Source organism: Portunus trituberculatus, chromosome 33, assembly GCF_017591435.1.
Source record: "Portunus trituberculatus isolate SZX2019 chromosome 33, ASM1759143v1, whole genome shotgun sequence".
Lineage (NCBI taxonomy): Eukaryota > Metazoa > Arthropoda > Malacostraca > Decapoda > Portunidae > Portunus > Portunus trituberculatus.
The window spans coordinates 12,411,562-12,424,770 of record NC_059287.1 but is presented as its reverse complement, the minus strand read 5'-3'; the positions used below and the strand labels follow the sequence as shown (position 1 = coordinate 12,424,770).

Genomic DNA, 13,209 nt, shown 5'->3' with positions numbered 1-13,209 from the left:
ATACGAAGTGATTTTTGTGGCATTTATTACTGTATAATTCACAAGGCCCACATTCTACACATCACAGGTCTGCTACGACATTAGTAACACAAAGATAGCAACACTCACGATAAAACGATAACAAACACAAGCTACAAAAGTGATAACCTGTCTGCCTGCATTGCTGACCTGTGTGCAGTGTTGTAGCCATTGCACTCTCAATGCTGCAGAACACTACACACTCCAATAAATACTACTCCACATCAGGACAATGCAGACTCATGCTCTAAATTCACCTACATGTGTGTGTGTGTTTAGTGGTACATGGCAAGTGCACACTGCTAACACTATCACCAGCAGTACAGTGGTTAATGACAAGCTGTTTGTATTTATTTTCAGCCAAAATGCCTCGTCTGTGTATTAAAATAGTAAAAATGTAAATACGTATATGTATGCTTATTTGGAATCTCTGGATGGAAGTGTGTTACATTGTGTGTCTTCTTTTATTGTGAGGTTTGTAGTATATTTGAAAACATGCACTGCTGTTATGTAGCTACTTACATGAATATCCAGCAAAAAAAAACTTACTTCTGGAACTGTAGATGCTCACAAGTTCCTGTTATTCCTGTTGTCGCCTGAACTAAATTCCTGATGTCACCACAAGCAAGTGTCATGGGCCAAACAAAAAACATTAAAAGTGTACAACAGAACATGACATCAATATAATCTGAATGCATATTGTACTACATATATGGGCAACAAAAAAAATAGCACACAATATTTCTTCTCTAACTTCACAAAACATCATAAATATAACTATTAAAAAAAACAGTAGTAATATAATGAAAACAGATACGGCTTGAGAGGAAAACACTCATCCTCTCCTCTCCTCTCCTCTCTACTAGCCAAAGATAATCTCAAGGCCTGGAGCAGAGAAGATAGGAGTGCGGTTCCTGTCTACACGCCTGTTAGGGTTCACATCGAGCATCAGGTGGTTGACAGTGTGGACAAGACCATTCCTAGAGGGTGGAGAGCAGTGGGTGATGCGAGCAGGACCGGCCATGATTCTGCCAGAGGTGGTGCGGCGGAGGTGCACCGGGGAACCATCCAGCGGCCTCTTGTGGTCCATGAAGAGCCATGTGTTGGGGTTGATGCCGGCACAGCACACGTGTTCTGCGGCAAGAGTGGAGGAGTGGTTGTTGTATAAAAGTAGTGGTGGTGCTTGTAACAGTACAAATAACCCCCAGAATAATATACATATAATAACTTACATGGAGACAAAAATTATTTATAAACAGGAAAAAATCAACTGTTAAACAAAATATACGAACACAGAAATTATCAATAAAACACAAAATAATGCAAATTCAATGTAGTCTTTTTAAAAACATGAAATAAAGCACACACCTTTGATGATGTGTTGCTTGACCAGCCGGTCCTGCAGTTCTACATTGTTCCGCACTTCCTGCAGCTCAACCTCAGGCAGGGCATGGAAGATGTGGTCAGAGGGCGCCAGCACGGTGAAGGGCCCTTCCTCCACAAGTGTCTCATTCAGTCCTGTGTCATGCAGCATTTTGGTGAAGATGGAGAAGTCCTCATCACTCTCAAGATGCTCCATGACAGAGGCCTTGGGTGGTGCCAAGACTCTCTCCACCACATGCACCACAGCACCACATGCCCTGGAGTCCAGAATGGAGATGCGACTGCAAGCGGCAGTGAGGCGGACGTGGCGGTTGTTAGACTCACGCATAAGTCCAGCGAGCAGCGGTGACTGTGCAAGGAGGTAACACAACATTATTTATTGCCATTTATTGAAGGAAATAGTAGTCCCTTATTCCTTCCTGCCACTTATGTCTGTGTTCTCAAATGTTTTAAAGTTTTATCTTGCCTATGTTAACCAAGATGTACAGGAAGTTATAAGGGATTTATAGGAAGCTCCTTTATGATTCTGGTGATAATTTAAGAGTTCCTAATGGGAATAATTAAGCACTTACAAATGACTAAACAATTCTAATTCTACTGACAATTTAAAAAGAATTCTACACAGTTAATGAGATAAAACATTCATGAGAACTCAATTAGTCATCACCACAGCCTTTAATAACAGCCTTTATGAGAACACCAAAATGATTCCACACTTAATGACATAATACTCATAAGAACTCCATCATCTTTATACCCTTTCCTGAGAATCCACACTATAACACACATCAATGAAGAGGGAGGTACTTGCTCACCCTGGAGTAAAGGTTGACCCTGAGGGGAAGCTCTGCCCTTGTGTCAGCGATGTGGTTGTTGGTGATGTCTGAGGCTTGGAGAGAGGAGGTAGTGATGTGGTAGTTAAGGAGATCCCTCAGCTTCTCCTTGTTGTTCTGTAGTGAGAAAAGAAGTCAATATGCACCTCTGTGCTTTAAATAGATACACATTTGTTTTGTCTTTTACATACAAAAGTTAAAAGAAGGGGAAAGAAGTGACTCTATCTCCATATCTTTTATAATTACACACTCACATTAACATACAAAAATTCACACTTGTCAATTAACACTTCCTTTTACTTTATTCAACAATCTATTTTACCTTACTTTTACTTTATTCATTTATCTATTTACTTTTTTGGACACAGTTAAAAAAGTAAAGAAGGGCAGACAAGAAAAAAGAAGCCACCAATTCTGCAAAAACTGAAGAAGGAAGACAAGAAAAAAGCCATCAGGTCTGTAAAGAATAACAAAAGAGAGGCAACAAAAACAAGAGCCACCAGTTCTGTAAAAAAAAATAATGAAAGAGAGGCAACAAGAAAAAAAAGCCACCATTTCCATAAAAAATAAAACAAAGAGAGGCAACAAAACAACAAGAGCCACCAGTTCCCACCATGAGGTCTTCCAGCACATCCTCAGGAAGTGTCTCGATGGCTTTGTTGCTCGGGGCGAAGACAGTCACATCCTTTAGTCCCGTCATCTCACTCAGCATCTCAGCAGTCTCCAGCATTTCCAGGAAGCGTGTCAGGTTGTGGCTCTTGAGGACATCCACCAGATTCTTGGCTGTAGTGGTGGTGGTGGTGGTGGTGGTGGTGGTGGGAGGAAAGTTAGGTATCAGGAAAACAGACAAAAATATTATGATAGATATACAAATAAAAAATGGGCCAAAACAAATGGGAAAAGACAGGTGGACACATATAATAAAGGTAGATATCAGCAAAATAGACAAAGATATTATGTCAGATATAAAAAAAAAAACAGGTCAAAACAAATGGAAAAGGACAGGAGGACACATATGCAATCTAAGTATCAACAAAACAAAGATATTATGATAGATACATAAAACAGGCAAAAACAAATTAATAACGACAGATAGACACATACAAGCTAGGAATCAACTAAACAGATAGTTATTATGACATAAATAAAAAAAAAGACAAAAATGAATTAATAATAACATGTGGATACATACAAGTAAAGTATCAGCAAAATAGACACAATAACAGATACACAAAAACAGAGAAAAACAAATGGACGAAGATAAAGTGGAAACACAGAAGAGACTAACTTAAGGGGACACTTCTTACCAGCGCTGGGCATGAGTGGCTTATCCACAACATGCAGAACTCCATTGGTGCCCATGACGTCCCTCATCAGTACTTCCACATCGTCCTCCACAAAGAGAGCGTCTTCCTCAGTTCTCTCCAGCATCAGAAACTCCTTCAGCAGGTTAATGGTGCGTGCCTTGCCCTGAATGGCGGCCGTGCAGATGACGTTAGGGAGGATGTGGTTCTTGACAATTGCTGTGAAGGATATATTAGTTTGTTAGCGTTGTTAGTGTTGTTAGCATTGCAGTCCTCTGTTGTGTTGTAGGTTGAGTAAGTGTGAGACTCAAGAGCATGTTTTTGATGGGAAAAAGCATGAAACTAGTAAAAACTGAGGGAAAATGTTGTTATTATTAGTGATTAGTATTATTCATCCATTTATTTATTCATTTTATTTAATCTATTCATCTATTTATTCATTCATTTGTCTATTTATTCACTTTTTTTGTGTGTGTAGTGTGTAACTAAACTTCTCAAACAGTACTCATGATTATTCTAGTGGAGTGCAAAGTTTTTTCTTTAAGTCTCTCTCTCTCTCTCTCTCTCTCTCTCTCTCTCTCTCTCTCTCTCTCTCTCTCTCTCTCTCTCTCTCTCCCCCTATCCTCACCGTCCACGCAGGCATTGTTGTGCAGCAGGGCGTCCACCACGGGAGCAGACAGGGTTTGGAAGGCAGCGTTGGTTGGGCGAAGAGTGTCAGCTGGCCAGGTTCTCGCAGCTTGTCAAGCAGACCTGCATTCTCAACCACTGCACCACAGAACAAACAGATGCATTAACTTCACTCAGCTTTATTATACATATCTGCTGCAATATTCTAATTTCTCTTGGCATCTTTTATCTTGCCCTTTCTTCTCATTTACATATATAGAAATACAGTTTTTCAAAAAGAGTAATGAATTAGTTAAATACATAACTAGAGTGAGTCATGTGAGCAAAACAATATATTCAAATTTAAAGAAAATAAAACACACTAAACCAGAACTAGAAAAGCTAAACCTTACAAACCTGACTCAAATTGGTGTTAAAATAGAAGACATTACATGCTTGATTCAATTTGGTATTAGAATAATGGAGCTAACAAACATAATTCAACAATGTGAAATGGTAATTAACAGTAAAAAAAAGAAATAGCCCAAAATGTAGATGAAATTTTGTGCTAGAATGCAGTGGCCCTTTCACAGCTGATTCACTTAAGTAAAATGCAGAAAAGGCAAATATATCTCAGCACTCACATTGGTGAAACAACAAATTTAACTCTAAACACCTGGTATTGGTAAAAAGGGCTTTACACGATTGACTCAGTGGTGGAGGCGGTGGCGTAGTGGATAAGGTAGTGAGCATGGGATCAGGCAGATGTTCATGCGTAGGTTCAAATCCCACCAAGTACGGCCTTGAAACTATGCCATTTGTCGAGTGGTTTAAAGTTACCTACATGTCATCATGATACCCAGGTTCTTCTAAGTGGTTACACCAAAGATACACTTGGGTGGTGATATGGGCCCTAATATGGGGACCACTATCAATAAAATTGCCTGCACCACTAATGGGTGGAAGCTTAACAGCCCTTCCAATACTATTCAAGTTACCTACAGGTGCCAAGACATAAAAAAGACAGGCAAGCACCTCTGAACACTCACACTGGTAGAGGATAGAGAAGCGTGGGTCGGAGATGAGGAGCTCAGCCAGACTCTTGGTGACGGGCTGCAGCACCTTGTCAATGGAATGCACCACACCAAACATTGAGTGCTGGTTGACAGAGACCATCCTGGCACAGTTGACAGTGGCAGCAGGGGCACTGTGCTGTATGTGTTGATCCTCAGTGTGGAGCCTTCCATCAGACTGGGCAACACCTGTACACATGAACAAACACCTGTTATCCTTCCACTGCTGAACACATTATGACATTTCCTATTTTATTTTGGTAAACTTTAACCATTTCTTTGTCTGTCTTGTGTTTTCAGGAATAAATAAAGAGAAGGGGTTCCTAGTTCCTTGCTTTGTCCCTTTTAACTCTCTCTTTTGTTCAATCTTTTCTATTACCATATACAACTTTTAAAAGACTTGTGTTTTTTGTACTCTACTCTTAAAAACATATATACTTCTGAAAACTTATCAAAGACAAAATTAACCTCATAATTCTTTTTTTTATTTGTATCCAAATGACTTATTAAAGTTATCTGAATGGTAATAAACACCAATCACAGCAGTCAAAGGATTAGTTGGTTCATACAACATGCAAGAGATACAATGGCAGTATTTCTTGTCCCTTCACAAGGAAGAAGTATTGTCAATAAGACTGTCCTTTCCACCAAGGGCTGATAGGGATAAAAGTGTGAATTATGAGTGGTTAGACACCTCATGTTGGATTGCATGAATGATGTACAAATGGATAGATAGATGATATCACTAAATAAAATTGCCTGCGCCACTAATGGGCGGAAGCTGAACAGCGCTTCCCATACACTCTTCAAGTGTGCCTACAGGCGCTATAGGCCTTACCGTAAAAAAAATGAAATAAAAAATAAATCTAAAGCTAGAGAAACTAAAATCCCTAAACTCAAAAGTTAAAAGATAACAATTTTAATTCAAGCAAGTATGTAAGAATGAAACCAAGACACAGAGATACAAAAGGAGAAAGAGGAGGAAGAGGGAGGAGGAGGAGGAGGAGAAGAGCTACATAACTTGCCTGACTCATAAGACATAACAAAATCTCAATCTTGTTTACATAAAGAGGAATTTCCTGGATGTGATAAACATCCACATTCCCTTCCTGTAGTATTGTCTTGGTTTTGACAGATATAAAACAAAGTCATGCAATAAAAAGGATAATAGAAAAAAAGGAATACTAAAAAGAATTAGGGGAATGGTGATGGAGAAGAAAGAGGAGGGAGAGGAAGACAACATTGAAACACGGACAGAGATGAAGAGAAGAACATGAACAAGAACAAGAAAGAAAAGGAGCAGAATAGGAAAAAGATGATAATGATGATAATGAAAAGAAGAACAAGAAGAACAAGAAAAAGAAAGAAGGAATAGAATGATAAAATTACGATGTTACTTTATTAATTAACAATAAGAATGAAAACAACCTCAATTTCACTAAACTACCACCACCACCACCACCACCACCACCACCACCACCCACCTGTTCATCACGCAGATCGCTGGCATACATGACACCCTCTGAGCCGTGCGCCATCACCATAGACCTCTCCTCAATGGGAGCTCGCAGGACTGGGTAAACCTCATTGCTGGTTCGGCTTTCCTCCAGTTCATTCTCCAGCTCATTCTAGAGACAAAGAAAATGGGTTGGAGTTTGTTAGTTAGTGAGTAAATGTGTTAGTTAATGTGTTAGTTATTCATTGAGTGTCATGGATTAGAGTGACTTCTTTATTCATGCTTTTATTTATTTATTTATTTTCTGGAACATATTCTAACTAACTCTTGCTTTATTGATTACATTGTTTATACTTTTATTTCAGAATTTCTTTATGCAGAAGATATCTTGATCAGTTCTTGCTTTATTGTTAAGTTATTGAAGAAGAAGACAACTTTTCTCTCATAATCACCTTTACAAACACTTATCCTTATCCTAGTACGTACTGCAGTCTCTTAAAATAGTCACACAGCTCAAAAAACATTTTATCAACCAATGATTCTTTGCTTTACTTTCTGTCCGCGCTAACAACTGTACTTGCTGTCTCTTCATTTTCTACAAAAGTGCATTCCATGTTATGAGAAAAGAGCAAAGCAATACAAAAGTGTTTCCTCATAACAATTTTATCTCATTACAACTAAAACTAGGCACTACATTATTACTACTACTACTACTATTGCTACTATTACTACTACCACTACCTGACCTAACCTAACCACTACTACTACCCACGTCAGCTCACCTCAGCTTCTAGGTCAGCCATAAACTCCTGCATGGCCTCATCAGTGGGTGCAAAGAGAGTGATGTTCTGGTCGAGCATCTCCACCATACCTGCCCTCTTCACCAGCGTCAGGAAGTCATTGGAGCCGATGTCCTCTAGGGTCTCTGGCATCGATCGTAGCTCAACTGAAGGAAATTAAGACTCAGTAACTATGAAAGAGGGAGACAACTGAAGGAAATAAGACTAGGTAACTAAGGTCAAGGGTGACGACTGAAGAAAATAAGACTCAGTAACCAGGCAGTCAAGGGAAAGAAGCGAAGGAAATAAAACTCAGTAACTAAGGTCAAAGAAGACAAGAGAAGGAAATAAAACTGAGTAACTAAGATCAAGGAGATGAGAGGGAGGCAAGTAAAGGAAATAAAACTCGGTAACTGAGATCGAGGGAGACAAGTAAAGGGAATGAAACTTGGTAACCAGGAAGACCAAGGCAGAGTGAGAGGGAGAGGTGGCATTGTGTTAGGACTGTGACGGTTGGGAGTCGATGAGGATGATGTAAGGAATAGATACAACCGGAAAAGACTCATATCAGTGCCAATTCTTCAGTAGAGCCCAGGGAAATGGTAGAAGAAGAGAAAACAAATAATAATACAAAATGCATAAATAAACAAATAATGATGACAATAATAATAATAATAATAATAATAATAATAATATTAATAATAATAATAATAACAATAATAATAAAAATAATAACTATATAAACAACAACAACAATAACAATAATAATAATAATAATAATAATAATAATAATAATAATAATAATAATAATAATAATAATAATCATAATATTAATAGGTACTAAAAATAATATTAACAAGAAGAAAAAAGATGATGAACAACAACAACAACAACAACAACAACAACAACAACAACTATGGAAAAAATGAGAACAAGAACAGAAATGAGAACAAAAAGTCACTTGGGAGCTTTAAGATGTTATTATTATTATTATTATTATTATTATTATTATTATTATTATTATTATTATTATTATTATTATTATTATTATTATCATTATTATTATTATTATTATTATTATTATTATTATTATTATTATTATTATTATTATTATTATTATTATTATTATTATTATTATTATTATTATTATTATTATTATTATTATTATTATTATTATTATTATCTTCGTCATCATCATTACTACTACCACTGCTGCTGCTACTACTACTACTACTACTACTACTAATAATAATAATAATAATAATAATAATAATAATAATAATAATAATAATAATAATAATAATAATAATAATAATAATAATAATAATAATAATAATAATAGTAATAATAACAATGTTATCATCAATATGTAATGTTAATGATTTTGTTTATTATCATTTACTTTATCAATTCATTTATTTATTATTAATATCATTTCACGTTTATGATTATAATTGTGATACATCAACTCTCTCTCTCTCTCTCTCTCTCTCTCTCTCTCTCTCTCTCTCTCTCTCTCCACATGAGCGTGGGAAACACTCACTCTTGGAGCAGCCTGCGCCCTCCCTGATGTAGCCGTGGCAGCACTTGTGAGTCACCACCACCGTCTTGTGGATGCCGCGGCGGGAGATCCTGAACAGAATAAGGATCATTGATAAAACTGTTACAAAGACTATGAAAACACCCCCGAAGACCACAATCAACTTCCACGAGAGTCTATTGAAAGTGTAGAATCATTGGTTAATTAGTATACTAGAATCATGAATAAGGATCATTGATAAAACTATTACTAAAACTTAAAATACTCTTGAAACCCACAACTTCCACTAGAGCCTTTTGAAAGTGTAGTATTCTTGATAAACCATTAATAGAATCACAAAAACACACTGCCAAAATCATTAAAACAACTAAAAACACTCACGAAAACACCACTCATTTTTCACTAGAGACTCTTGAAAGTAGAAACACAAAAGCACTTTATCACCAGACTCATTAGAATCCCAAAACACCCACGAAAACACCAATAACTTCCTTCCACTAGAGCCTTAAAAAAAAAAACGTAAAATCCTTCGTAAACTATAAAACTATAATCGTGATAACACTTGAAAATCCGAATAATCACCACTACCTCAAACAAATCAACAAGCAAACAATAAAAGAAGTTGTTAAGGCTAGTAGTGGTAGTGGCGTTTGAAAATGGCATCATATAGTCAACGCCTCACCTGCTGGTACATGTGTATCTGTCGCGGGTCTCAGCGCAAGAGGTGACCTGCATGTTGCCCACGGTGAAGACAAGGGTGGATCCTGAGGAGGTGGTCTCTTCGCCTTCCTTGATGCTGGAGTCCAAATCCTTCCCTTCATCGATCTCCTCGCGGTCTACACACACGTTGGGTCTGCCAGGGAGGAGAAAAAAGGAGGTTTAAGATCTTAGCCACAGAGAAACACACATTAGGGGAGGGAAAAAGGAGGTGGGGATGGGTTCAAAATATAAGCCACAAAGAGAGACACATTAGTTTTGCCAAGGTGGGAAAAAGGAGGTTTACGATCTTAGCCACAAAGAAACAAGCATTAGTTTTGCTGGTGAGGGAAAAAGGGGAGTTCAAGATCTAAGTCACAAAGAAACACGTACGTTAGTTTTGCTGGGGAGGGAAAGAAAAGGGTCTCAAGATCTTAGCCACAAAGAAACACGCATTAGGTTTGCTGGGAGGAAAAAAAAAACGGGAGAGGTTAAAGAATTTAGCCATAAAAATACACATATTTGGTCTTTCAGGAAGGGAAAGGAAGGGAGTTAAAAAGTTTACCCACATGTCAGTTCGGTCAGGAGAGAAATAAATATAACATTTTTAGCAACAAAAAACACATCAGGTCTGCTTAAGAAGGAAAGAAAGAGAATTTAAGAGTTTACCCACCAATAAAAGGATGAAAGCTCTGCCACGAAGGAAAAGAAAGGGTTGGTTAAAGATCTGAACCAGAAATGAATGCGCACGTTCGGTCTTTCAGGAAGGTAAAGAAAGGGAATTTAAGATTTTAACCATACAGAGATATGTACGTTTGGTCTCTCAGGAAGGAAAAGAAGGGAGTTTAACATTCCAACCACAAACAAAAACATCCGTTAGCGCTGTCAGATATAAGATTTCGGTCACAAAGAATCACATTAGATCTGGTAAAGAGAAAAAGAAAGGAAGTACCATGACACGTTTCCATATTCATTCTATTTACTATCTGGTGATTCTATACAGCTTCAGAAACTTATGTGGGGATTAAAATAGTGAAGACTCTGGCCATTAATCTCCTGACCTCCATAGACCCTTTCTAATGTCAATAAAATGGTCTAATCGTACACAAATCTCAAGGTAAAAATGTGTCCTAGTACTGAAGGGGTTAAGATTTTAGCCACAGAGAAACACACGTTGGGTCTGGCATAAGATCTTAGTTAAGAGAAACACTGGTTAGATCTGTCAGGATGGAAAGAAAGGAGCATAAGATTTTACCCACAAAGAGATGAAAGAGTAATATTTCAGCTACGAGAGAGAGAGAGAGAGAGAGAGAGAGAGAGAGAGAGAGAGAGAGAGAGAGAGAGAGAGAGAAAGCCACGAAAAGACAAAACCTTATAATAGTTTGACCACGAATAAACATACACATATTATGTCCGCCAGGAAAAAAAAAAGAAAATACATATATGAATTAAGAATTTAACCACGAAGAGATTATAAGATTTCACCAACAAAGAGAGAGAGAGAGAGAGAGAGAGAGAGAGAGAGAGAGAGAGAGAGAGAGAGAGAGAGAGAGAGAGAGCAACACAAACCTATTAGTTTTACAGGAAGAGAAAGATAACGGATTAAGATTTTAGCCACGAGAGAGAGAGAGAGAGAGAGAGAGAGAGAGAGAGAGAGAGAGAGTGGGCTTAAGATTCTAGTCACAAGGAAAGGGAGTATTATAAGATTTTAACCACGAGGGGGAGAAAATGAAATCAGATTTTAGCCACGAAGAGAAAGAAAAATGAAGATTTGAGATAAGTGGAAACGGAGAACGATCTATTATGTTAGAGAACCTTTGAAAACAAAGATGGGCGAAAGGAAAAAGAGAAAAATAAAAGATTAGTGAGGATTTTACCGAATAAATAAGGCAAGTAGGAAGAGAGACAAAAATAAATAAGAAATAAATAAACAAGGTAGGAATAGCATGATGAAATACGTAGCTAAGGACGCAAAGAAAAAATAAAGAAAAACCAGAGAAAGAAACATAGAAGCCCAAACATTACTAAAGAGGTAAAGATGAAAAAAAAAAAAATAGAGACACAGATAAGAGAAAGAAGCAATGAACACATTACATACCATATGACACAAGGAAGGAAGGATAAGGATGCAAAAAAAAAAAAGAAGACAAAAAATAGAGAAAGAAACAGAGACCGAAACATAAAGAAAAAAAATAGATAAATAAGAGAAAGAAGTATAGAGAACATAACATACCAGGTAACGAAAGGAAGGAAGAAAGGGCGAGGATAAGAGATAAGAGAAAAGGCAAGGATGAGAGAACAAAGCAACAGGAGGCCATTGGAATTTATTGTGTGAGTGGAGCCTGAGTGGAGAAGTGGAGGGTACAGTGGTGTGGTGAGTGGAATTAGGAAAGTGGTAAGAACTGAGGAATGGTGAAGGGTTGAAGAATGTACATGATAAAGAGGAAGTGGAGGAGGAGGAGGAAGAGGAGGAGGAGGAGGTGGAGAAGAAGAAGAAGAAGAAGAAGAAGAAGAAGAAGAAGAAGAAGAAGAAGAAGAAGAAGAAGAAGAAGAGGAGGAGGAGGAGGAGGAGGAGGAGGAGGAGGAGGAGGAGGAAGAAGAAGAATCTCTCTCTCTCTCTCTCTCTCTCTCTCTCTCTCTCTCTCTCTCGTCATCGAAAGGCAGATTACTTCCTTGTTAAGATCGCCACTCTCTCTCTCTCTCTCTCTCTCTCTCTCTCTCTCTCTCTCTCTCTCTCTCTGAAAATGGTACAGTCATACGACATTAATTTACTTAGGAAAACAACAACAACAAAAACAGTAGTAGTAGTAGTAGTAGTAGTAGTAGTAGTAGTAGTAGTAATGGTGATATATGAAGAAAAAAAGGAAGAAGAAGAAGAAGAAGAAGAAGAAGAAGAAGAAGAAGAAGAAGAAGAACAAGAACAAGAACAAGAACAAGAACAAGAAGAAGAAAAAAAAAGAAAAAGAAAGAAAGAAAAAAGAAAGAAAGAATGAAAAAGAAAAAAAAAGGAGAGCAAGAAGAAAAAGATGAAGACGAGAGAGAGAGAGAGAGAGAGAGAGAGAGAGAGAGAGAGAGAGAGCATAACAAACAACAACGAACACACCAATGACCCACAAACAGCTAAACCATAAAGGAGGAAGTACGTGTGACCTGATCGAGTATGTATCATCATTTCACCTCCTGCTCTCTCTCTCTCTCTCTCTCTCTCTCTCTCTCTCTCTCTCTCTCTCTCTCTCTCTCTCTCTCCCTATTCCCAGGATATCCTCGTAAATTATCACCTGCTTATCGCCTGTCACATGCCGCACAGCTGGTTTGCAGAGGAGGAGGAGGAGGAGGAGGAGGAGGAGGAGGAGGAGGAGGAGGAGGAGGAGGAGGAGGAGGAGGAGGAGGAGGAGGAGGAGGAGGAGGAGGAGGTTATAGTAGTGGTGGTGGTGGAGGAGGAGAAGCGTGTGATTGGAAGTGATAGGAGGAGGAGGAGGAGGAGAAACACACACACACCCACACACAAGGCTTCGTGCATG

The 13,209-nt window shown here is 38.0% G+C and overlaps 1 protein-coding gene across 1 annotated transcript in view; it reads right to left on the bottom strand.

Moving 5' to 3' along the window:
* Positions 1-8: 8 nt before the first annotated feature.
* The window catches only part of LOC123512169 (transforming growth factor-beta-induced protein ig-h3-like), a 38,699-nt gene continuing 25,498 nt past the window's right edge, over positions 9-13,209 (bottom strand). Inside the window, 13 exon segments of the mRNA XM_045268389.1 lie at positions 9-1,152; positions 1,387-1,750; positions 2,217-2,351; positions 2,848-3,017; positions 3,542-3,757; positions 4,167-4,244; positions 4,247-4,303; positions 5,194-5,355; positions 5,358-5,406; positions 6,702-6,845; positions 7,456-7,619; positions 8,996-9,084; positions 9,675-9,845. Coding sequence (XP_045124324.1) covers positions 881-1,152; positions 1,387-1,750; positions 2,217-2,351; positions 2,848-3,017; positions 3,542-3,757; positions 4,167-4,244; positions 4,247-4,303; positions 5,194-5,355; positions 5,358-5,406; positions 6,702-6,845; positions 7,456-7,619; positions 8,996-9,084; positions 9,675-9,845 — 2,071 coding nt within the window. The 3' untranslated portion in view covers positions 9-880.